At 44.9% G+C, this 26806-nt stretch overlaps 1 protein-coding gene across 4 annotated transcripts in view; it reads left to right on the top strand.

Moving 5' to 3' along the window:
- Positions 1-26806, top strand: part of TBC1D8 (TBC1 domain family member 8) — a 141074-nt gene that overhangs the window by 63096 nt on the left and 51172 nt on the right. For 3 of the 4 annotated variants that reach the window (XM_027554702.1, XM_027554703.1, XM_027554705.1), the window contains 2 exons: positions 16351-16469; positions 21148-21376. The exons of the other annotated variant lie outside the window; for it this stretch is intronic. In XM_027554702.1, the coding sequence (XP_027410503.1) occupies positions 16351-16469; positions 21148-21376 (348 nt within the window). The remainder of the gene's footprint in view (positions 1-16350; positions 16470-21147; positions 21377-26806) is intronic. 4 annotated transcript variants of the gene reach the window in all.

The following is a 26806-nucleotide window of genomic DNA, read 5'->3' as shown; positions in this document are numbered from 1 at the left end:
AAGTTTATTCTTACTTTAAAATTCTGATTTTTTTAATTTAACGTACTTCAGAATAAATATTGCCTAAACAAAAAAACATAAAGTTTTTAAGCTGGAAATCAAACTTTTCTCTAGGATTTTTACACGTTGCCTAACTTCTGCACAGAGAGTAGGGAGGTTCGGATTGACGTATATACACTATCGATTCTATATATAAAATAGACAAAGAGGGCTTCCCCGGTGGCTCAGACGGTAAAGAGTCTGTTTGCAGTGCAGGAGACCTGGGTTTGATCCCCGGTTTGGGAAGATCCCCTGGAGGAGGAAATGGCTACCCACTGCAGTATTCTTGCCTGGAGAATTCCATGAACAGAGGAGCCTGGCGAGCTACAGTCTATGGGGTCACAAGAGTCGGACACGGCTGAGCGAGTAACACACACACACACACACACACAGTGAGAACCCACTGTATGGCACAGGGAACTCTATACTCAGTGCTCTCTGGTGACCTAAATGAGAAGGAAATCCAAAAAAGAGGGGATCTACGTATGTGTATGGCTGATTCCCTTTGCTGTACAGAAGAATAGAACACAACATTGTAAAGCAGCTGTACTCCAAAAAACAAAAAAGAAACCATCTGGAGGGGATCTTAGCAAGCATTCAGTTCCGTCTATTCCATTTCAGTGGATGAGTAGAGACGGACTGAAGCAGCTCAGTTTCCAAGTATGGTGACTTTGGTAAATGAGTTTTATTCACTGACTCCTAGATGGTCAATGGAGACAGCAGAGTGAGAGAGCGGAAGCCTCCTCATGCACATGGAGTCTAGAGTGCTCCTTCCCTGTGGGACTTAGGGGTCTGTCTGGGTATGTCCTCGTCCTTAGGTCACGCTGACTTCACAACAGAAGCTGTCACTGTCCCCGAGGGCTCACTTCTTTGACATCTGCTAGAACCTTGCATGTCTGAGTGGTCTGGGGCTGGGGAGTGATGTGCATTTAAAATATATGAAGGAAATTCAGAGACTGTATAATTTTCTGCCCCATTTTCTTATCCTGCTTTCACTTCTGATTTTGCAGAAGTGATAATTACAGGTTAATTATCCAGACTTATGCCTTTTGGTGGAGAAGGCAATGGCACCTCACTCCAGTACTCTTGCCTGGAAAATCCTATGGATGGAGGAGCTGGTAGGCTGCAGTCCATGGGGTCGCTAAGAGTCGGATATGACTGAGCAACTTCACTTTCACTTTTCACTTTCATGCATTGGAGAAGGAAATGGCCACCCACTCCAGTGTTCTTGCCTGGAGAATCCCAGGGACGGGGGAGCCTGGTGGGCTGAAGCGACTTAGCAGCAGCAGTAGCAGCAGCATGCCTTTTGGAGAAAATTGAAGTATAGTTGATGTACAGTGATTCATGTGTACAGCAAAATAATTCAGTTAGTTTTGTTGTTCAGTTGCTAAGTTGTGTCCGATTCCTTGCGACCCTGTGGACTGCAGCATGCCAGGCTTCCCTGTCCTTCACTCTCTCCTGGAGTTTGCTCAAACTTGTGTCCATTGAGTGAATGATGCCATCCAACAATCTTATCCACTGTTGCCCCCTTCTTTTCCTGCCCTCAGTCTTTCCCAGAATCAGGGATTAATTCAGTATTAATTCAGTTAATACAGGTATATATTCTTTTTCAGATTCTTTTCCATTATAGGTTATTACAGGATATTGAATGTAGCTCCCTGTGCTATAAAGTAGGTCCTTATTGTTTATTTTTTATATTGTAGTGTGTATCTATTAATCCCAAATTCCTAGTTTATCCCTGCTTTCTCCTTTCACTAACTGTAAGTTTGTTTTCTATGTGAGTCTGTCTCTGTTTTGTAAATAAGTTAATTTCTGTCATTTTTTTTTCTAGATTCCCCATATAAGTGATGGCATATTTATCTTTCTCTCTTGACTTACTTCACTTAGTATGATAACCTCTAGGTCCATTGATGTTTCTGCAGATGGCATTAGTTCATTCTTTTTTATGGCTTAGTAATATTCCATTGTGTATATGTGCCACATGAACAGTTAGGTTGCTTCCATGTCTTGGCTATTGCAAATAGTGCTGCTGTGAACACTAGATGCATGTATCGTTTTGAATTCGAGTTTTTGTCTGTTCTGGATAGGTGCCTGGGAGTGGGATTGCTGGGTCACATGGTAGCCCTGTTTCTAGGTTTTTAAGGCACCTCTGCACTGTTTTCCATAGTAGCTGAACCAGTTTACATTCCCATCAGCTATGTAGGAGGCTTCCCTTTTCTCTGCATCTTCTCCAGTTCAGATCAGTCGCTCAGTCGTGTCCGACTCTTTGCGACCCCATGGACTGCAGCACGCCAGGCCTCCCTGTCCGTCACCAACTCCCGGAGTTCACCCAAACTCATGTCTGTTGAGTCGATGATGCTATCCAACCATCTCATCCTCTGTCGTCCCCTTCTTCTCCTGCCCTCAATCTTTCCCAGCATCAGGGTCTTTTCAAATGAGTCAGCTCTTCACATGAGGTGGCCAAAGTATTGGAGTTTCAGCTTCAGCATCAGTCCTTCCAATGAATATTCAGGACTGATCTCCTTTAGAATGGACTGGTTGGATCTCCTTGCAGTCTAAGGGACTCTCAAGAGTCTTCTCCAACACCACAGATGAAAAGCGTCAATTCTTCAGCACTCAGCTTTCTTTATAGTCTATCTTCTCCAGCATTTATTATTTGTAGACTTTTGAACGATGGCCGTTCTGACGGGCATGCGGTGGTGCCTCATTGTCGTTTGATTTGCGTTTCTCTTACAATTGGTGATGTTGGTCTTTTTTTCCTGTATCTGTTGGTTATCTGTATGTCTTCTTTGGAGAAATGTCTTCTTAGGTATTCTGTCATGCTTTTCTGTTAAAATGTTTTTAAATCTTTACTCTAAAGGTTTTCAAACATGCCCCAAAGTAGTTATGTTTATAATGGTGTACTGACACCCTCCGGGCCCTTTATGCAGGTTTTTATGATCGAGGTTTGCCCACCTTGCTTTACTCTCTGAATCTTTTTTTCCCCTGCTGATGTATTTTAAGGCAAATCCTGAAATAATATTCCACCCCTATATATTTTAGTGAACATCTCTGAATCTGGGGCCATTCCTTGTCACTGCAGTAGCATCGATAAACTGATAGAGGAGACTGAGCTCCTTGCTGTCAGCTACACTCCTTACAGACATGGGCTTCTGGCTGCTCCCAGATCCCCCCGTGGATCTGGTTGTTCTCGTGTGTTCAACCGGAAACACACTGCTCATTTGATTGTTGTGTCTCATATCTTTTTAAAGAAGCATTTGTTTTCTCCTTTGGCTGCGTCAGGTCCTAGGCGCACGCACGCAGGCTTCTTGCTCCTGCTCAGGCCCCAAAGCGTGTGGGCTCAGGAGTTGCAGCACGCACGATTAGTTGCCCAGTTGCCTGTGGAATCTTAATTAGGGCTCGAACCTGCATCCCCTGCATTGCAAGGCAGATTCTTAACCACTGGACCACCAGGGAAGTCCCTCTTCTATCTTTTTTAGTCAAGAAGGTCTCCATCCCTCCATCCCCACTCCACTGTTTCCCCCCACATCATTGACTTGGTGAAGATTTGGGTCAGGTTTTATGCACAGTGTCCCACTGATCTGTTTCCTTCCTCAAGGTATCGCCCCATCCATTTCTTGGTCCTTCATATTTCCTGAAAAATGGATGGTAGTTACAAAGGTTCAGTTGAATCCAGGTTCAGAAAGAAGAATACTGAACAGGTGGCTGTCCTGCATCCTGCCTGGGAGCACTTGCCCGCTGGTGTCTGATTCTTAGGGATGCTAAGGTAACTTGATATGGTCAGGCGACAGCTTCTGTTGCGTTCTTCCCTGTCAACCTTTCATCTAGTGATTAGGCAATTAAAATCATTGCCTAAATCATTTTTCTCTACATACCACAAAATGACGCTTTTCTAATTGATCAGTACTTTCACAGCTTTCAGTTCGAGCTTGTCTGTGAAGGGCTCTCTGCTCGCCCTGAGAACATTTAGGAAAGGGAGGGAAGAATGCTTGCTTTCACCCTCTAGTTGCCTGTCGTTAGTGGAAGTGCCCTGGCTGTCTGCAGTGCTGACGAGTGAGTCAAGTGTTTTTGGTCTTGGTTTGGTTTTCTCTTTTGCTTCCTCCCTCCCTTTTTAGTATCATTTTAAAGTTCATGCTCCCCGTTCCCAACACTTTATTATGCAAATTTCCAGACTCGCTGAAATGTTGAAAGGATTATACAGTGAGGAATTCTCCAGGCAAGAATATTGAAGTGGCTTGCCATTCCCTTCTCCAGGGGATTTTCCCAGCCCAGGGATCAAACCCAGGTCTTCTGCACTAGAGGTAGGTTCTTTACCATCTGAGCCATCAGGGAAGCCCCTTCCCTTATGCATTCTGTGGGTTTGGTTAATTGCTGTCTTTTTTGGATACTCAGATGGTGCCACCTTCTGCCCGTGAGAACCCCTTCCTGTGTCTTCTGTGACTTGTCTGGCTCCTTTTTTTATTTATTAATATTTTTAGCTGTACAAAGTACGGTTGTCTATTGCAACTTGAGGGCTTTCTCTAGCTGTGGCGAGTGCCGGCTACTCTGCCACGGTGCTTGGGCTCCCTGTTGTGCTGGCTTCTCTTGTCGTGGAGCACGCGCTGTGGACCTCAGCAGTTGTGGTGCGTGGGCTTAGTTGCTCCGAGGCATGTGGGTCTTCTCAGACCAGGGGTCAAACCTGTATCCCCTGCACTGGGAGATGGATATCTTATCCCTGGACCACCAGGGGTGCCCCTCATTCATCTTTGAGTGATTCCTTGCTCTCTGCCAACAAGATGTTAAATGCTCATCTAGTGCATTTTGCCAACAAAAGTCCGTTTAGTCAAAGCTATGGCTTTTCCAGTAGTCATGGATAGATGTGAGAGTTGGACTATAAAGAAAGCTGAGCACCGAAGAATTGATGCTCTTAAACTGTGGTGTTGGAGAAGAATCCTGTGAGTCCCTTGGACTGCAAGGAGATCCATCCAGTCCATCCTAAAGGAAATCAGTCCTGAATATTCATTGGAAGGACTGATGCTGAAGCTGAAACTCCAATACTTTGGCCACCTGTTGCGAAGAACTGACTCATTTGAAAAGACCCTGGTGCTGGGAAAGATTGAAGGTGGAAGGAGAAGGGGATGACAGAGGATGAGATGGTTGGATAGCATCACCGACTTGATGGACATAAGTTTGAGTAAGCTCTTTAGGAGTTGGTCATGCACGGTGAGGCTGGGTGTCCTGCAATCCATGGGGTCGCTAAGAGTCGGACACGACTGAACGACTGAACTGAACAGTACATTTCCTGCCTCCTGCCTGGAATCAGCCCTTCCTCCAGGTGGCCCTGGTTCCTTTGCATGGGGAAAGGTGTTTAGGGACCACAGTCTGGGGTGTGGGCTTGCTTATTGTCACTGGGTTGTTATTGCCTCTGCTGCTGCTGCTGCTAAGTCGCTTTAGTCGTGTCCAACTCTATGCGACCCCATAGATGGCAGCCCACCAGGCTCCCCCATCCCTGGGATTCTCCAGGCAAGAATACTGGAGTGGGTTGCCATTTTCTTCTCCAATGTATGAAAGTGAAAAGTGAAAGTGAAGTCGCTCAGTCAGGTCCGACTCTTAGCGACCCCATGGACCGCAGCCCACCAGGCTCCTCCATCCATGGGATTTTCCAGGCAAGAGTACTGGAGTGGGGTGCCATTGCCTTCTCCCGTCATTGCCTCTAAGGGTCTTCAAATAGGATGAGCCAAGAAGTACATGAAAGAAAAGAAAAGAGAGATATGAAAAAGGAAAATAAATCATGAGTTCATACTTAGCTTTCTAATTCAACTGTAAAACCACGTAGTTGTAGCTTTGATTTTATATTTGCTTTTCCCTTGGTATTCACTGAAAATCTTGCTTTCTAACAATATTCACAGAATTATTTTGTACGTATTGTACATGCACACACATGTCTTTAAGTAGTATGAATACTGCTATTAAGAATAAGAGCAGTGAGAGAAAGCAAATTTTTTGCAGCTCTCTTTGGCCTTAGAATATACTTAACTATGGATGTATAGTCAAAATGGGCTTCCCAGGTGGCGCTAGTGGTAAAAGAACCCCCGCCCCCGTGCAGGAGATGTCAGAGACTGGGGTTTGATTTTGATCCCTGAGGCAGGAAGATCTCCTGGAGGAGGGAGGGCATGGCAACCCCCTCCAGTGTTCTTACCTGGGAAATCCCATGGACATAGGAGCCTGATGGGCTGCGGTAGGATTGCAGAGTTGGACATGACTGAAGCAGCTTAACATGCATGCACGTATAGTCAAAATCGTGTTTAAAAAAGTTATTTTCTCTGTGCAGTCATATCGGTAATTGTTTTAATAACCTGATAAACAGAAATTCATTTTTCACTGTTAAGGATTGTATTTTTTCCCTTATGACTTATCTCAACTAAAAAATGCAAAACACGTTCATGATTAATCAAATCTATAAATCCCTGAAAACAAAATATTTGTATTTAGAGAAGCCGTGCTCCCCAGCCTTTCTTTTTTATGAAGGGCACGTGTGTTCTGTTCTGTGCTTTGCCTTTTTCGCACGTCAGCATATCCTCGAAATCTTTCCATATCAGAGAGTGGAGACTTTCTTCTTCTTCCACTTCTCCTCCTCTGTTTTCTTTCTCTGTCTCCTTTCAGTCTTTCATTGCCTAGAACTACCATAATTTATTTAACTGTTCTCTGCTGGTGGCTATTTCTCTTGTTTTTAAACTTCAGCCTGACAAATAATGTCCCAATGAATAATTGGTAGATTCCTAGAAATGGGATCATTGCATCAATGGTTTAATTAGATATTATTAAATTCCCTTCTCTCCATTGGGGTTGCATTATTAGTTTTTAAAAGTCCAGTTGGCAATGGATGAAAGTTTCTGTTTTCCCAAACTTGTCTTCATATCAAACTTACGGTTTTTGCCAGCCTGACAAGTAAGACATGATGTTGTTCCATAGTATTAATTTGCGTTTTTTTTGGTACGAAAAAGTTGAACATCTTTCATTTTAAGGACTGTTTTTAGAAACTATTTATTCCTAATCTTATTTACTTAGTTTTTCATTGCATTGTCCTTTTTTCCTCTTCAATTTTTAGGTGCTGTCTGTGTATTAGGAATTTAAGCCCTTTATTGGAGGTGTGAAACTACAAAATCTCTCCTCAGTTTCTCATGTAGTGGGATTTAGAACTCCTTTGTTTTATACTTTCTGATTTTGTGTTATGGCTGGAAGATTTCCTCATTCTCAAGTTACTCAGGAATCCACTCGTGTTTCCTTCAATTACTTGTAAACTAATTTCTTTTTCTCAGTGTTTCAAAGCTCTCTCTGTGTGTCTTCTTTCTTGCAACATTTCTGATAGGATATCTACTATCGTTCTTATCTTTTTTCATCTGTACATTTTTTTTTCCTTCTTTATCACTGGTTTTCACCAGTTTATTTATGGTTTGCTTTCCTGCAGTTTTCTTTAAGGATTTTACTACTTAGGGCTTATTGAGAATCTTGAATCTGTTTATCAAACTTGAAAAACATTTTAGCCATTATTTCTTCAGATTTTTTCTGCACATGTACTTAAATTTTTTTCCTATTCTCCCCCAGGAGACTGTTCTCTCCCAGGAAACTGGGGCCTCCGTTAAAGGGATTCCAGGCTGTCTGTTGCTGCCCCGCAGCTCACTGATGCTCTGGCCTTTGGGTTTTCGTTCATCCTTTTTCTCCTGTTTCTCATTTCAGAGTTTTTATTTGCTATCAAGTGTCCTTTTTTCCCTGCAATGTCCAATTTGCTTTTAATCTCATTAGCATATTTCTGATTTCAGACACTGTTTTCCATCCCAAAAGTTTGACTTGCATTTTTTTTTTGTATCTTTCATTTAGTTCCTCACCATCCGCCTGCTTTCCTCTGCTTTTTGAGCTCATGAAGTATAACAGCTCTCATGTCTTTGTCTACCGATTTTTTAAAATCTATGTCATTTCTGGTCTGTTTCTAATTATTTTTCTTTTGTTTACGTAGGTCCAAATTTCCTGCATCTTCGCTACTATCCCTGCTTCCATTTTTTTAATTAATTAATTTTTATTTTTGCCACACCGTGCACCATGGGGGGTTTTAGTTCCCCAACCAGGAATTGAACCCACACCCCTGCATTGCAAGGACAGAATCTTAGCCACTGGACCACCAGGGAAGTCCCCCTACTTCTATCTCTGAGAAGTGTTTCTAATGACACTAATACAAGGACATTTTAGTGACTCTTTCAGTTGTAAATTAAAAATCTATTTTCAGTGTCAAGGAAGTTGTTTTGCATTTACTGCAAGTAATTTTAGGGACTCATTCTAATTTAAAGGCAAAAAGGGGTAAAGAAATTATGTAAAAAGATAGGTTTAGAGCTTATTTTCTTAAACTGTATAGTGAAAAATATATACAGGTTTTAAAAAAAATCATGATGATGTGACATTCTTGTTTGTTCCTATAAAGATACTCCTTCAGATAATGTGGATTAGGTAGTATTAGAGCATCCACTTTAGGAATGTGAGATTTCTGAAAGTTAAAGGTTTGGTCCAAACCTCCTAACTGTCATTTGCGATTTTTAATACGATCTTTGCCTCTGAGTTTCTCTATGTAGGATGAGTGTCAAGTGGAATTTGGGAATGACACTGCGTTGACTGTTACACTTTTTAATTTTTTAAAATTTGTTTTTAACTAGGGGAAAATTGCTTTACAATGTTGTGTTGGTTTCTGCTGTACAACAATGCAAATCAGCCATACTTGCACATATATCCCTTCCCTCTTGAGCCTCAACTATTGCAAAAGAACAAATCTGAAGGATGTACATTGCAATGCCCATGTCATCGTAAATTAGGATCCAGGGAGCTGAAGATGATAGTTAACTCAGTTGGAGATTTACTCTGCAGATACACAGTTACTATTTAAAACTGAAGCTGGGGTCGAGTTATTTACGGCTGTGTTCGTGCAGAAGCTGTTAAGTATAGACAATGAAATGCTTGTTTGATTTCCTGAAAACACCTCTGGGGAAAACCAAAGAGAATAAATACAGTGTGTGAATTTCAGTGACTCAGCTTGAGCCCCAGGCTCCCGTCTCCTCTGTGTGTCACAGAAAGAGCTAGAAGAACAGGCCTCCAGGTTGCTCTTGTCTGCACTTTAGATTTCTCACCTAGAAGATGGACATAGCAAGACCTTTCTTGCAATCCTTTTTTTTTAATGAAGATAAACAAGGTTAAGTGTACAGGATACCTAACAAAGTGCCTGACTCGTGCTAGGCCTTCAGAAAATGTCCTATGTCTGCAGCTATAGCTGTTCTTTCTTAGACCATCAAGTTGGTTATTTATAAACCCGTTGACGTAATTTGTTTTGTGGTCATAATTGATGTTTCGAAGGCAGTGGCAGCCCACTCCAGTACTCTTGCCTGGCAAATCCCATGGACTGAGGAGCCTGGTAGGCTGCAGTCCGTTGGGTCGCTAAGAGTCGGACATGACTGAGCGACTTCACTTTGACTTTTCACTTTCATGCATTGGAGAAGGCAATGGCAACCCACTCCAGTGTTCTTGCCTGGAGAATCCCAGGGGCAGCGGAGCCTGGTGGGCTGCCATCTATGGGGTTGCACAGAGTTGGACACGACTGAAGCGACTTAGCAACACTGTATTTTAGTTTTGCATTTGTTGTTTAGTTGCGAAGTTGTCTCTGACTCTTTGCAACCCCATGGACTGCACACACCGGGCTTCCCTCTCCTTCACTGTCTCCTGGAGTTTGCTCAACCTCATGTCCATCATGTAGATGATCCCATCCAACCATCTCATCCTCTGTCAGCCACTTCTCGTCCTGCCTTCAATCTTTCCTACCATCAGGGTCTTTCCCAATGAGTTGGCTCTTTGCATCAGGTGGCCCTAGTAGCTTCAGCTTTAGCATCAGTCCTTCCAGTGATTATTCAGGGCTGATTTCTTTTAGGATTGACTGGTTTGATCTCCTTGCTGTCGAAGGGACTCTCAAGAGTCTTCTCCAGCACCACAGTTCGAAAGTGTCTATTCTTAGGTGCTCAGCCTTCTTTATGGTCCAACTCTCCAATCCATACATGACTACTGGAAAAACCAGAGTTTTTGACTATAGTTTTGCATGTGTGGTGCTATGCTAAGTCACTCAGGCGTGTCCGACTCTTTGCAACTCCATGGACTGTAGTCCACCATGCTCCTCTGTCCATGGGATTCTGCAGGCAAGAATACTGGAGTAGGTTGCCATACGCATTTACAGATTTGATTTTTGACTTCTTGTGTGGGTGATGTTTAAGATCCACTGAACTGGAATTTTCTTAGAAAAGAGAAAAGGCTTTTTCTGTAACATTAGGGGCCTCGATGAAACAAAGTATACTTTTGCTAATTGAACTTCTGTTGCAATCCAGTGTTTCTGTACCTTTGGGTTTTAGAACCTGCTGTGCCTGTGTGCCGGGTTGCTTCAGTGTGTCTGACTCCTGAGGACCCCATGGACTGTGACCTGTGATGCTCCTCTGTCCATGGTTTATTCCAGGCAAGAATACTGGAGTGGGTTGCCATTCCCTTCTTCAGGGGATCTTCCCAACCCAGGGTTCCAACTTGACTCTCCTGAGGCTCCTGTATTGCAAACAGATTCTTTACCACTGAGCCACTAGGGAAGCCATTAACCTGCTAGGGCTACCTTAACAAAGTATCACAGACTGCATGGCTTAAACCAGGGGTCCCCAACCTCTGGGCTATGGACTGGTATCCATCCATGGCCTGTCAGGAACCAGGCTGCAGAGCAGGAGGTGAGTGGCAGGTAAGCAAGCAAAGTTTCATCTGTATTTACAGCCACTGGCCATGGATCACATTACTGCCTTAGCTCTGCCTCCTGTCAGATCAGCAGCAGCATTAGGATCTCATAAGAATGCAAACCCTACTGTGAATGGCACATATGAGGGACCTAGGTTGCTTGTTCCTTACGAGAGTCATCCCCAAGCCATCTCCCCACCCCCAGCCCCACAGGTCTATGGAAAAAATGTCTTCCACAGAATCAGTTTTTGATGCTGAAAAGGTTGGGGACTTCTGGCGTAAGCTGTAGGAATTTATTTTCTCAGAGTTCTGGAAGTTGGAAGTCCAAGATCAAGCGGCCAGCAGGGTTAATTTCTCCTGAGGCCTCTCTCCCTGGTGTGCAGATGGCTACCTCCTGTGGGTCCTCAGGGCTGCACCCCAAGTGTTTCTTCCTGTTCTTAGGTGGACCCCAGTCCTGTCTAATTAATAGGTAGACCTAATTTAACCTTTTGTTGTTGTTGTTTAGTTGCTAAGTTGTGTCCGACTCTTTTGTGAACCCCTGGACTCCTTGGGATTTCCCAGGCAAGAATACTGGAGTGGGTTGCCACTTCCTTCTCCAGGGAATCATCCTGACCCAGGGATCAAACCCACATCTCCCGCATTGGCAGGCAGATTCTTTACCACTGAGCCACCAGGAAAGCCCACGTTTCTGATTTGCTCCTCTCTTTATTTTTCATCAGTAATATGTCTGTAATGGGCTGGTTTTCAAACTTTTCTTTGACCTTGACCCACAGACAGGAATATATTTATGTTTGTGCATAATTCTAGCAAATATTTTCTAAGTCAGTTGTTGCCCTTATAAAGTGGTATGGGGACTTTCTTGGAAGTCCAGTACTTAACACTTCACACTTCCAATGCAGGTTCGATTCTGGATTGGAGAACTATTCATAAGATCCCACATGCCTCCAAAAAGTAAAAAAAAAAAAAATGGCATGTTTATAAAAATAGCTGTTTTCGGATGGGCCGCTTCGTAAGCTGAAAAACACGCCCGCCACTTGTGGTTCAGGCTTTGCCGTGTGATATACGTTAAGCGATTTTCCTTTTTGGCCCTTTGAGGTTGCGGGTGTGCAGTCGGCTTGCAGTGGTTTATGGTATTTTTGACCCTCATCATAAGACTTTCCTGCAGAGGAAATTAGAGTTCGGAAAATTTCTCTGCCATTTGGCACCTTTTGTAGGAAGTAGAAGACAGTTGGGTGGGAAAGTTCCAGCATGGTGTTTGTTTTTGCTGGAGAGACGCACAGCTGAGTCAGATTAGGACAGGCTGACCGACTTCACCGCCACCTCCCCTGACCTCCGCTCAGTGATGGATGTTACATTTGGGCTTACTTTCTGTCTCAAGGTGTGAGCTTAGTTTTGCTCCAGAGTGGTTTTCTGTTGCCATAAGGCTTCTCCTGGGGAGGCAGAATAAGTTTTTAAAGGGATGGAAGTCTCGTTTTGGGGAGGATGTGGCCTCAAGTCTTAATTCCACGTGATACACTGTGTTGGGGCTCTGTTGGAGTTTTACCCACGCTGTCTGTGGTCAGCAGGTGGGAGGCTTGCATGGTTTCTCAGCTAGCAGTTGGCCCTGTGAGCTTAGGAGCAGCATCAGTGAAAAGCTGTCTCATGTCATCCCTGAAGACGGACTCGGGAAGATGGGGTGGCGGGCAGAGTGTTCGCTCTCTGTGCACAGAGTAACCTTTTTAGTGTCAAGACCTAGGAAGTACTGGACCAGAGGATGATGAAAGTGTTACTTGAAAATGCAGCTTCTTACTGGAGGGACCCCAGGGCACTTCAGGTTTGCAGAGTGAGCTCGCACCCTGGTTTGCCTTTCGTCGGATACCTGTGACCTTGGAGATAGAGCTGACCCCCTTTCCTCTCACAGCCTTCGTTTGACATCAGTGAGGCTGTGCCCAGAACAGAATGGTCACAGAGCCAGTCCTGGCCCCTCTGTTCCTCCTCAGTCCTCCAAGTCGTTTTTCTTTTTTTTTCTGGGGAAGGTGTTGGAGGGGTAAATTAGGAAGTATATGAAAACATATGGCAAAAGATTGAAGACCAATACAGATACTTTTTTCCCATGTATTCCTCACCCTTTTTTTTTGTTTGTTTTTGAGCTTTTTATTTTGTATTGGAGTATGTTGTGACAGTTTCAGGTGGACAACAAAGGGACTCAGCCAGACATGATGCACGTGTCCCCTCTCCCCCAAGCTCCTCTCGCACCCAGGCCGCCACATAACATTGAGCAGAGTTCCCTGTGCTCCACAGTAGGTCCTTGTTGGTTACCCATTTTAAATAAACAGTGTGTGCATGTCCATCCCAGACTTCCTGACTATCCCTTCCCCTCATCCCTCCTCCTGTTTTGCCTGTTGTTTTTTTTTGTTTTGTTTTTTAAATATTCTGACCAGTTGATTTTACTATGATGGATAATAAAAGCTAAATAAAGATCTATAAGGGGAAGTATAAATTAGGAGTTTAGGGTTAGTATTTACATACTTCTATATATAAAATAAATAAGCAACAAGGATATACTCTATAGCACAGGGAACTCAATACTGTGTAATAACCTAGATGGGAAAGTAATCTGAAAAAGATTAGATATATGTATATGTATAACTGATTCACTTAGCTGTACACCTGAAACTAACACAATATTGTAAATCAAACATACTCTGATTTGAAAAAAAATTAAATAAAAAAAGATCTAGAGAGAGAAAACCTTAAAGGTCTAGAGAAGAGAGGAGAGCCGGCCACCCAGGGAGCCCATGAACATAAGTTTATGGATGCAGTGGCCCCGAGACTCTCTCCTGCGATGAACTGTCCCCACAGTTGAACTGTTCATCACAGATGAGCTTAGACACTGTCCCCTCCCCACAAAGACTCCGTTTGCCAGCCCACGGGATTTAGGGGGTGTCCTGGTAAATGATAGCTGCATGGCTGCCAACTGAAGACAATGAATGAACGGACAAGGAGAGTGCAGCCAGTCTTGTAAATGAGACATGTATCTCAGCGTTGAATGTGAGGAGCCAGGCAGACGGTGTGGGTCTTCAGTTCAGGGGGACATTGTTTCGAGGCTTTAAGAGAGTCCTGTTGCAGAGCCTGGAAATATGTGGGCTTTTTTGTTTGTTTTTTGGAGGTTGAAGTTTTTAAACTTTTGTGTATGAAGAGCTGGGGGTTCTCAGTTGCTGCTAGTGATAAAGAACCCGCCTGCCAATGCAGGAGACATAAAGAGACATGGGTTCAATCCTTGGGTCAGGAAGATTCCCTGGAGGAGGAAATGGCAACCAGTTATAGTATTCTGGCCTGGAGAATCCCTTGGACAGAGGAGCCTGTCGGGCTACAGTCCGTAGGGTCGCAAAGAGATGGACATGACTGAAGCAATTTAGCATGCACATACGAAGAAGTAGCATCGTATCTGCCTAAAGTAGATGTCCTGGATGACCTAGTCAAGGAGGTTCCCTTAATCCAACTTAAGCCGATGTCCTTTGAGTACCAGCAGAAGCACTGGCACATATATAGACTGTGTTTCTGAGTCATACCGTGCCAGTATGAGCAGAGCTGGCCACAGTGAGACCCCGGCCAGATTCTCTCTGGTGGCTCCTGTAGAGCTGCTGGTGGCCCGTGTTGCTTCTCAGCTGCAACAAGGCAAGGAGGTGGAAACGTGTGGCTTGAGGCTGTTGTTTCACAGCGGTCTCGCTATCCAGTAAGAGGAGTAGGGAGCCTGTAGGGCCAGGGCCTTCCTGTTTGGGTAGGAAGTGGAGATATGACCACTCACCCCAAGTGGGCTACTTCTTGGGTTTATGATCCAGAAAGAGCAAGATGGGAGGTGGACTCACCGAGAGCTGGATGGGGTCACTGGTGGTGAATGGTGTCTTTCCCCTCCCACCACGTTCAGATGTGTGCAAGCCCACCCCTACCAGTGTGATGGTATTTGGAGCTGGGCCCTTTGGGAGGGGATTCAGTTCAGATGAGGCCATGAGGGTGGGGTCCCGTGTTGTGGTTAGTGTCCTTAGCAGAAGGATGAGAGTCTGCTTTAGTGATGACCAGAGAATGTTGCTTGTTAGGCATGGATGTGATGCCATGCCTAACATTTGGAGAATAGGGGGGAAAAATACCATTGTGTTTTGGGTGTTTTTTTTTTTTTGGGTGGTGTGGGGAGAGGCTCACCAGGTAGCAGGTGGGATCTTAGTTCCCCGACCAGGAGTTGAACCCACATCCCCTGCATTGGAAGCACAGACTCTTAACCTCTGGGCCGCCAGGGAAGTCCCTAAATACCACTGTTTCAGGTCTCACTTTTCCTTATGAGGTATTCTCTTAGGTTCTTCTTTTCACTCCCTCCCAAAGTGCACATCAGAACTCGCCACAGGCACCCCAAACCCACAGGTCCAGGGTGAGCTCTCTGGCAGTTTTGTTGTTTGTGTCTTTTTCTTTTTTTTTTTGGCGATTTTACGCATGGGGTGTTTGTAAGGTCTTCACGAGTGTCCACGTTCTGGGGAGAGGAAGACCGTAAATAATATAGAGGAAGGTCGGCTTAGCACTGTGAGTGTGCGGTTTCTGGTTCTGCGGGTCCTGCCGCCTCTCCCGCTGCCTGGGTTACTCTGCACTCTCGTCCTCCAGCCCTTCACCTCTCTGAGGTTGAGGTGAATCCTGCTTCCCATTTGAACAAACCCGCCCTCCTAGCTGGGGCGTCACCTGTTTCCACGCTAGATGTACCAGAGTCACAGGTGCCTCTTCTAGTCCAGGACTGAGCTTGCTTCAAGTCCTGGACTTTATCAGTAGGGGCTGGCGCAGTTCCCGGGCCAAGGTGTCCGTTATCCAGTGGGGAGGACTAGGAGCTCCTTTCGGAGAACTAACGTCAACTCAGACGGCTAAGCTTTTTGGTGCCTGTGTTGTGGAATGCTTCACTAATAGGCTGATTGTGTTTTTACTTGCCTTTGAAAGAAATTAACTTACTAGATAACCATTGAATGTTTCTGTGGTTTTGTTTTAACATGTACAATAAAACCTCTTCTTATATGTGTTCTGAGGGATTTTGTTATAAAACTTACAGAGGACAAATGCGTACCTGGAAATGGCCCAGCGGCAGTGAGTGCCCTGGGGCCACGGGCAGAGCCACCTTAAGGCAAATTCTTGTCTCTTTTGAGGGACCCCCGTGCTCACAGGGGGAATTCTGTGAGGCCGTCAGAATCAGGTCACCCTGGGGCTTGTTTGCTCTGGAGTGGCTGTATAACTACAGATGTTTCGGTCCCTTGAGTGGAGGTAGTCAGAGTTCCACTCGTTAGCCAGGCTGGCAGGACTCCTGCAGAGAGGTCCCAGAACAGCTCGGCCGGTCGGCAGGCCTGTCCGTGTGGCAGGTGGACCGTGGCCCCGGCACGGGGTGCCTTCCGTGTCAGCTGGCTAACTGTGGCATGAGCAGCCGGAATGTGTTAATTACATAAATGCAGGACTCCTGTTTGGAAAGCAAGTTCGTATTCTAGACATTGGTTCTGTCTCGTAATCTCCGTGTCCTTTTCTGTTCCTACCCAGGTGCCACGTTAGAGGAAATAAACCAGCACTGGGACTGGCTGGAGCAAAATCTCCTCCACACCTTGTCTGTCTTTGATAATAAAGATGACATTGCCAGTTTTGTCAAAGGGAAGGTGAAGGTAGGTTCCCCCCACCCCACCCTCCGGCTTTCTTAAAACTCTGACTTCACTGGGTCTCAGTTGTGGCCTGTGGACTCAGTTACAGCATGCAGGAGCTAGGTCCTTGACCAGGGGTTGAGCCTGGGCCCTTGCATTGGGAGCGCGGAGTCTGAGCCACTGACCACCAGGGAAGTCCTGAAGCTAAGTCTGTTGACCTTGATGTTTCCCCCGGTTTCACATCTCTCTTATCACGGCTGCATAACATTCAGGACACTGCAGCTTTTTGATCATATTCTTTTCCTTTAATAGTGTCTCTACTATAATTGAACTTCTGGGCTTAATTATTGTTCTTGTTTAGTCACTAAGTCGTGTCTGACTCTTGCAACCCTATGGACTGTAGCCCCCATGGCTCTTCTGTCATGGGATTTCCCAGGCAAGAATACCAGAGTGGGTTGCCATTTCCTCCTCCAGGGGATCTTCCTGACCCTGGGATTGAACCCATGGGTTCAATCTGCCTGCAGTGGCAGGCAGATTTTTTTTTTTTTAAACCACCGAGCCACCAGGGAAGCATTAAAACCAAATGAGTTTGACTTGTCATCAGTCAAATTTTAAAGAGTCAATGTGGCAAAATCCACCCGAAATGGAAACAAAACAAAACCCTCATTCTTGGGCCTAAGGTTTCCTTATCCTTTACAGAAGCGAAGGTCCTTTTTTATCTCAAGGGGAAAAAAATGTTGAGATTCATGTTTTTGCACAGCAACAATGTTATTTGTCTCCTGAAATGAGTTAGTAGCAAGTTCTTTGCAGCTGTGACATCTTGTCCCTCTTTTTTTTAGTTGCAGCTGGCACTTTCCTCTCTGCAAGTGGATATTTATTCTTAAAACATGTTAATTGAATGAAATGAAAACCAAATAAGTTTTGAGAAGGGAGAGGAATGTTTGGGGAGGTCTCTCTTACCTGCTGTGAGCTATGTCTTATGTAACAGCTCTCATTTCAGTAAGACGCTTGGTGGAGGGAATGTTTCTCATTCTGATTTTAACTCTCTTACCAAACAGTTTCACACATTAGCCTGTAATGTACTTTTCATCCCTTAGGGTAAAACATCCCAGACCATTGATTTTTTTTTCTCTCTCTCTCTCTAAAAAGTTTGCCTTTCCAGTATCCTAAGTGTTTTGGCTTTTAGTGAAGGGTCTTAGAGTAAATTCTTAATTTTATTTTTTGGGAAAGATTTATCTGTTTCTCTTTGGCTGTGCTGGGTCTTCATTGCTGCTTTCGGCCCTTCTCTAGCTGCGGTGAGCGGGGGCTGCCCTCTCATTGCGTTTCCAGGGCTTCTTGCTGCAGACCACGGGCTCTAGAGCGCACAGGTTTCAGTAGCTGCGGCAACGTGGGCTCTGTAGCTGTGGCTCCCGGGCACGCGAGCACAGGCTCTGTAGTTACGGTGCGCGGACTCGGTCGCTTCGAGGCCTGTAGGATCTGCTGGGGACCAGGGGTGGGGCCTGTGTCCCCTGCACTGTCAGGCGGATTTTTGACCACTGGACCACTAGGGAAGCCCTAAACTCTTAGTTTTGAAAGAGCCAAGAGAAGCATTGTTTTCCTTTGGGGACTGGGGATAATTATGGGGTCGGGTGGAAGGCCAGTCTTCTGAGTCCAGGAGGAGTGACGGTGTTGGCTGGTGTCCTCTGCGGTTGCCTCTGGCCCGTGGGGTTAGCAGATGGGTGCAGGTCCCAGTGGGTCTTTTTCAGCTCATGTGTTATCACCACAGAGTGGTCCAGCTTGGTTCCCCAGGTCAGGCTGCACGGACAGAAATACCTGTTTCACAGTTATTTTCACATTTACCTTCTTTTCTCGGTCTCACCTTAGTGCTGGCGGTTCTTTGATTTATATGTTTCTCCTCTTAATCAGGAGGAAGGAAGTGCATTTCTGCTGCAGTGACTTTTGGAAAGTCAGAAGAAGGGGAGGGAAAAACTTTTGCTTTAACCTCTTATACTCTGTGCTGGGGGCCTGGAAATTAAACCAACAGAAGACAGCTTAATGAGAAAAACAGAGTTTATCAGCTTGGGCAGTGCAGGTAAAGGTGGGAAGAACTCCACAATGAATAGCTCAGTGGGACGGTTAGGGCACGGGGCTTGCGCAGCATCATAATGAAGAATAGCACATTTACAGAGAAGCGACGAATCAAAGGAACAAAGAGTGTGAGCTTTTAGGGTGGTAAGCTGCCGGATGCTGGATCCAGTTGGGTTTGCCGTGTAGGCTCCTCTTTTCTGGAGCCTCTCGTGCTGGTCAGAGTCCAGAGTTGTCTCTGATGAGTCAGAGCCGAAGAGCTGTCTTCCTCTTTCTGGCACAGGATGGGGAGACACTTTTACAAATGGAGATTTGTATCCTGTTTTTAGGTAAATAGTGGGGAAGGGGAGAGAGTTTTTTTTTTTTTTTTTTTGACATCTGCTATTTCTCAAGTGTCTTTAGCTCAAAATAATTCTTAAGCCCAAGTGGCATATTTGGGGAGGGGGCATATACTGATCCCTTGGGGCTTCCCAGGTGGCTTAGCAGTAAAGAATCTGCCTGCAATGCAGGAGACGTGGGTTTGATCCCTGGGTTGTGAAGATCTCCTGGAGAAAGAATGGCTACCCTCTCCAGTTTTCTTCCCTGGGAAGTCCCATGGACAGAGGAGCCTAGTGAGCTACAGTCCATGGGGTCACAAAGAGACATGACTGAGCACACATGCATACACAGACAAACGCACAGATACACAGAGATACACAGACACACACATATACATGCATATACAGACACACGCACATAGATATACAGAGACACACACATAAGTACATGCATGTACACACACAGACACACACATACATACACTCACACAGACACAGACACACACACACACATACACGTGCACACACATACACGTGCATGCATGTACACACACGCACACACAGAGACATACACACACAGACACACATTCACGTACACACAGAGAGACACGCACACGCGCACACACACACACACACTCTGATCCCTTATACTCCACAGCAGATGTGCCTTTTAAGTCCTGGGGGGCTGCTGGCCTGGAGTAGGTGCCGGGGCTGAGGGGACTGGCCAATCAGAGGTCGGCTGTGTGTTTGAGGCCACCGCATGGCGTTGGGTCTTCTTCGTTTGTCTTGGGAGATTGAAAGGATCTGGGAGTTGGGGCTTTCCTGCCTGTATCCTGACCATTCGACTTGCTCTATGGAACTTTAAAGGAAGCCTCTGCGTTGGGCTGACTTGGCCATCAGGGAGGCCAGGGCCTGTGGGCTGCCCTTGTGACCATGTCTGCCTGCTATAGAGGCCTCTTAGAAACCCCCTTCACGTCTCATGGTGCACAGCAGTTATTACATATTAGGTAACTTTGAAAAAATATCTCTCGGGATTTCCCTGGTGGTCCAGTGGTTAAGATTCTGCCTTCCAATGCAGTGGGTATGGGTTTGATACCTAGTTGGGGGGCTAAGATCCCATGTGCCTCTCCGCCAAAAAAAACAGAACATAAAACTAAAGCCATATTGTAACAAATTCAGTAAAGACTCTAAAAATGAGCCTTATCAAAAAGATCTTTAACCATAAAATACCCCTCTTAGTTATAACTTTTATAATGTCTTGTAAAATAAAATTTGGAAAAGAAAGAAAAACATCATGAGAGAAATGAAAATCCCTTGAAGTTCTTTACCAGCCTCCAGATTTATTTTTTAAGAAACTTTAGCTCGCATTTTTATTTTAATGGTAATGTGCAGGATATTTTCTAAAATTGCTCGTGCAGTGTAGATGTGGGTAGAAATCCCCTGGTGGCTCAGAAGGTAAAAAGTCCACCTGCAATGCAGGAGACATCTGCAGGAGATTCGGGTTTGATCCCTGGGTCAGGAAGATCCCCTGGAGGAGGCAATGGCAACCCACTCCAGTATTCTTGCCTGAAGAACCCTGTGGACAGAGGAGCCTGGCAGGCTACAATCCACGGGGTCGAAAAGAGTCAAACATGACTAAAGTGACTTAGCACACACGCATAGTGGATTTATAATGTATTAATTTGTGCTATACTACAAAGGGATTCAGTTATAGATACACATTCTTTTTTAAAAATACCCTTTTTGTTTATGTTTGATCACAGGACGTTGAATACAATTCCCTGTGCTCTACAGTAGGACCTTGTTGTTTATCCATCGTATATATAACAGTCTGCATCTGCTAATCCCAAACTCCCAATCCGTCCCTCCCCCCAGTCCCCTTGGTAACCACAGGTCTGTTCTCTGTGTCCATGAGTCCGTTTCATAGAGATGTTCTTTTGTATAAAAGGACTAACTTTTAAACCCTGGCGTGGATGATGCTTCAGAGTTGATGCATTGAGTCCATACCCCCCAAGACCATCATTTGACCTCCTATCTCTGGAGGGAGGAGCAGGGGGGATGATAAGGTAGTAACCCATTTGAGAACTGGGGCTTAGAAGTTGGGGATTCACCCAAAGCCTCGCTGGTGAGTGGCCAAGAGAGAGACTGGTCTGAGGATTCCCCCAGCTTGCTTCCTCCCCTCCGGGCGTGTTTCTGGAGGGTGGACCGGATCCTCACCCATCCTAAGGGTCTGTCTGAGTGGGGCTGGCTCCCCGGATGCCCATGCTTGACTGTCCTTGCCCTTTTCCTGACCTGGGGACCCTTCTCTGTCTGTATGTCAGGCTCTGATTGCCGAGGAGACGAGCAGCAGGCTGGCCGAGCAGGAGGAGGAGCCTGAGAAGTTCCGCGAGGCCTTGGTGAAGTTCGAGGCCAGGTTCAACTTCCCAGAAGCTGAGAAGCTGATCACATATTACTCATGCTGCTGCTGGAAGGGCCGGGTGCCCCGCCAAGGCTGGCTGTACCTGAGCATCAACCACCTCTGCTTCTATTCCTTCTTCTTGGGCAAGGAGCGTAAGTGAGGGGCGAGTGGGTCCCTCCTGGATGGAGCTGGCTCCTGGGATGCTCAGCGCTGGTCCCGAGACCAGTCATTGCCTGAAGAGTTAGGCAGCAAAAGATTTAAATAAGTGGTCGAGACGTAACAGGTGGCATGTGGTTAATTTCCAGATGCCCTGTGCAGACAATCATATTGTATTATATATGTGAGTACCACTAGGAGGTTTGATTTTATTTTTTTAATTTTTATTGGAGTATAGTTAATTTACCATGTTGTGTTAGTGTTTATTCTACAGGAAAGTGAATCAGTAATACATATACACTTTGCTGTTTAGTTGATGTTGTGTCCAACTCTTTGCGACCCCATGGACTGCAGCACGTCAGGCTTCCCTGTCCTTCACTGTCTCCCAGAGCTTGCTCAAACTCATGTGCATCGTGTAGATGATGCCATCCAACCACCTCATCCTCTTACACCCCCTTCTCCTCCTGCCTTCAATCTTTCCCACCATCAGGGTCTTTTCCAGTGAGTCAGCTCTTTGCATCAGGTGGCCAAAGTATTGGAGCTTTAGCATCAGTCCTTCCAATGAATATTCCTGGTTGATTTCCTTTAGGATTTGATCTCCTTGATCTCCTTGCTGCCGAAGGAACTCTCAAGAGTCTTCTCCAGCACCACAATTCAAAAGCATCAATTCTTAGGCTCTCAGCTTTCTTTATGGTCCAACTCTCATATCCATACGTGACTACTGGAAAAACCACAGCTTTGACTATATGGACCTTTGTCAGCAAAGTGATGTCTCTGCTTTTTAATACACTATCTAGATTTGTCATAGCTTTTCTTCTAAGGAGCAAGCATCTTTTAATTTCATGGCTACAGTTAACATCTGCAGTGATTTCAGAGCCCAAGAAAAGAAAATCTGCCACTGTTTCCATTGTTTCCCCATCTATTTGCCATGAAGTGATGGGACCAGATGCCATGATCTTAGTTTTTGAATGTTGAACTTTAAGCCAGCATTTTCACGCTCCTCTTTCACCTTCTTCAAGAGGATGTTTAGTTCCTCTTCGCTTTCTGCTATTAAGATGGTATCATCTGCATATCTAAGGTTGTCTGAGGAAGTTTCTGAAATATATACATATATCCACTGTTCTTTATTTTTTAAATGTTTATGTCTCTGGCTGCCCTGAGATATTTTAGCTGTGACATGCAAACTTAGTTGTGGCACGTGGGATCTAGTTCCCTGACCAGGGACTGAACTGCAGGCCCTGCATTGGGAGCACAGATCCTTAGCCGTTGGACCACCAGGCAGTCCCTATCCACTCCTTTTTTAGATCCTTTCCTGTATGGGCCATTTCAGAGAATTGAGTTCCCTGTGCTATACAGTAAGTCCTTATTAGTTATCTATTTTATACATGAAAGTGAAGTCACTCAGTCGTGTCCAACTCTTTGCGACCCCATGGACTGTAGCCCGCCAGGCTCCTCTGTTCATGGGATTCTCCAGGCAAGAATACTGGAGTGGGTTGCCATTTCCTTCTCCAGGAGATCTTCCCAACCCAGGGACTGAATCCGGGTCTTCCGCATTGTAGGCAGATGCTTTACTGTCTTGTATATGTCAGTTGCAATCTACAGGGGTTTGATTTTATGAGAATTCATTTCTTCTCCTGCCTTAAGGAGCCTTTCTTTGTAGCTCCCTTCACGCACCTTCTGAAGAGTTTTTGCTACTTTGAAAACAGTGTAACCGAGGGCGCAGGAGTTCTAAAGGAATAGAACAAGCTGTACTTCTGAATCCAGGGAGCCATTTAAACAATTCTGAGGTGTGAGCATAGCAGGTATTTGTAGAAAGGGGTTCCTCACCCTGGATCCCCTGAGATCCAGGCAAGAGTTCACTTCTCGCACATTTTTCTACCCACAGTCATCGTCGTGGGCAACAGGATTCTGAGGTAAGAAAGGGAAGCCACAGAATCAATGGTATATTGAAATGTTCGAAGTCATGACCATTGAAACTTCTTCTGGAACAAGTGTTGTCTCAAGTGCCCACGCAGGGTGGTGTATATGCTGTGTTTGTATTTATACAGATGTATATTTTTCCTTCCTGCGTTTGTTTTTATTTCACGTGGAGCCAGTAGGCAGGGCTCCTCTGTACTCTGCTGTGGCCTGCGTCCTGCACAGGGTCACCCCTGGCCTTTCCTGTGCTGCCCCCTGGGCTCTGACCCCTGTGTGCACAGCCTTCCCCACCCTTGGAATCAGCTCCCACCTAACCCTTGCCATTCTGGGTTTTCTGGTTTCTGAAATTCTTCTCAAAAGTAAACACCCTCTTTCTCTTTGCCTTCCCCATTCTTAGGCCTGTTTGGGAGCTCTTGTTCATCCTTCAAAATTCAGTTCAGATTTTCTCATCTCTCGGAAGCCTTCGCCGCTCCTTTTGTAACTTGTCCTGCACTTGTGTCTCTGTTTTGGGTCCTGTCAAGTCAGTGGTCTGTTTTCTCCTACTTGAATGAGCTTCTTAAGTGCAGGGCTCTTCCCAAGGTGTTTGCTTAATGAGAGAAAGCTGCAAGTGTAGATGGGGTGTGTGTGAAAAAAGACACTATAAAAGCAAATGTAAGGGTCTTAAGAAGCTTATTCTCAGACCTGATGTAGAAACGTGGCCTTTTAAATGATCAAAGCACTGAAAACAGTTTGCGAGATTGTTGTTCTGCTGCCCAGGTGTGTCTGACTCTTTGAGACCGCATGGACTGCAGCACACCAGGTCTCTCTGACCCTCACCATCTCCCAAAGTTTGTCAGAGTTCATGTCCATTGCATCGGTGATGCCATCCAGTCATCTCATCCTCTGATGCCCTCCTCTCCTGTCTTCAGTCTTTCCCAGCATGAGGGACTTCTCCAGTGAAAAAGCTTTTCCAAAGAAAAGCTCAGCTGTTTGCATCAGATGACCGAAATACTGGAGTTTCAACTTCAGCATCAGTCCTTCCAGTGGTTTGGCTGGTTTGATCTTGAGATTGACTGGTTTGATCTCCTTGCTGTCCAAGGGACTCTCAGGAGTCTTCTCCAGCACCATAGTTTGAAGGCATCAATTCTTTGGTGCTCTGCCTTCTTTACGGTCCAGCTCTCACAACCAAGCATGACTGGGAAGACCATAACCTTGACTGTATGGACCTTTGTCGGCAGAGTAATATCTCTGCTTTTCAACACACTATCTAGGTTGGTCATAGCTTTCCTGCCAGGAAGCAAATGACTTCATGGCTGTAGTCACCATCTGCACTGATTTTAGAGCCCAGGAAGAGGAGATCTGTCACTACTTCCACCTTTCCTTCTCTATTTGCCATGAAGTGATGGGGCCGGATGCCATGATCTTAGTTTTTTAATATTTAGTTTTAAGCAGGCTCTTTCACTCTCCTCCTTCACCCTCTTCAAGAGGCTCTTTAGTTCCTCTTCACTTTCTGCCATTAGGTATCATCTTCATATCTGAGGTTGTTGAGTTTCTCCCACCTATCTTGATTCTGGCTTATAACTCATCCAGCCTGACATTTCCCGTGATGTGCTCAGCATATAGGTTAAACAAACAGGGTGACAGCAGACAGCCCTGTCATGCTCTTTTCTTAATCTTGAACCAATCAGATGTTCCATACAGGGTTCTAACTGTTGCTTCTTGACCTGCATACGGGTTTCTCAAGAGACAGATAAGACGGTCTAGTATTCCCATCTCTTTGAGAGCTTTCCATAGTTTATTATGATCCACACAGTCAAAGGCTTTGGCGTAGTCAATGAAACAGAGGTAGATGGTTTTTGGAATTCCTTAGCTTTCTCTATGATCCATTGATTGTTGGCAGTTTGATCTCTGTTTCCTCTTCCTTTTCTAAATTCAGCTTGAACATCTGGAAGATCTTGGTTCACATAATGCTGAAGCCTAGCGTGCAAGATTTCAAGCATGACCTTACTAGCATGGGAGATAAGTATAGTTGTCTGATGGTTAGCACATTCTTTAGTAATACCCTTCTTTGGAATTGGGATGAGGATTGACCTTTTCCAGTCCTGTGGCCACTGCCGGGTCTTCCAGATATGCTGACATATTGAATGCAGCACCTTGATGGCATCATCTTTTAGAGTTTTGGATAGTTGTACTGGAATTCTGTCACATCCACTGGCTTTAGTAACAGCTTTGTCTCCTAAGGGCCACTTGACTTCGCTTTCCAGAATGGCTTGCTCTGGGTGGCTTACCACACCATCTTAGTCATCTAGTTCATCTGGATCTTTCTTCTGTGCATTCTTTCCATTTTTTCTTGAACTCTTCAGCATCTACTAGGTCTCTACCATTTATTTCCTTTTTTGGGCCCATCTTTGGGCAAAATGTTCCCTTGATATCTCCAGTTTTCCTGAAGAGATCTCTAGTCTTTCCCCTTCTGTTTTCCTGTAGTTTTATGCACTGTTCATTGAAGAAGGCTTGTCTTGTCTCTCGTGCTTTTCTTTGGAAATCTGCATTTAGTTGGATATACCTTTCCCTCTCTCCCTTGCTTTTCGCTTCTCTTCTTTCTTTAGCTATTTGTAAGGCCTCCTCAGATAACCACTTTGCCTTCTTGCTTTTCTTTTTCTTTGGGATGGTTTTGTTCTCTGCCTCCTGTACAATAACGGAGCTCCATCCGAAGTTCTTCAGGCACACTGGTTACAAGTCCTAATCTCTTGAATCTATTCGTTACCTCCACTGCATATTCATAGGAGACTTGATTTAAGATGTACCTGGCTGGCCTAAAGATTTTCCACACTTTCTTTAGCTTAAGACTGAATTTTGCTATGAGACGCTGATGATCTGAACCACAGTCAGCTCCAGGTCTTATTTTTGCTGACTGTATACAGCTTCTCCATCTTCGGCTACAAAGAATGTAATCAATTTGATTTCAATATTGGCCATTTGGTGATGTCCATGTATAAAGTCATCTCTTGTGTTGTTGAAAAAGGATATTTGCTATGACCAATGCATTCTCTTAGCAGAATTCAGTTAGCCTTTGCTAACTTTGCTTCATTTTGTTCTCCAAGGCTTATAACTTGCCTGTTGCTCCAGATATCTCTTAACTTTTGCATTCCAATCCCCAGTGATGAATAGAACATCTTTTTTTGATGTTAGTTCTAGGAGGTTTTCTAGGTCTTCATCACACTGATAAACTTCAGCTTCTTTGGCCATTTATTGCAAGATAAATGGAGAGAAATGAAAACAGTTCATTGTCCCCTTTTTTAATTTGAAAAAGAAAATGAATTATTTTCCAACAGTTATCAATCATCATCACTAAACCTGATTTTGTTAAGTCAATGAAACTTGGAAAAAAGAAATGGTTCCTAATGTTTGATAACATCGATTATTTTAAGTTGTTATGTATGTCCCGCCCCATTTGTTCCGCGTCAGCCACTGAGCCTGACGGCCACGGCACTGGAGACATTTCTGAGAACAGGGCGCTTGTGAACTGCGCT

Source organism: Bos indicus x Bos taurus, chromosome 11, assembly GCF_003369695.1.
Source record: "Bos indicus x Bos taurus breed Angus x Brahman F1 hybrid chromosome 11, Bos_hybrid_MaternalHap_v2.0, whole genome shotgun sequence".
NCBI classification, from domain to species: Eukaryota; Metazoa; Chordata; class Mammalia; order Artiodactyla; family Bovidae; genus Bos; species Bos indicus x Bos taurus.
This window is presented reverse-complemented; position numbering and strand designations above follow the sequence as displayed.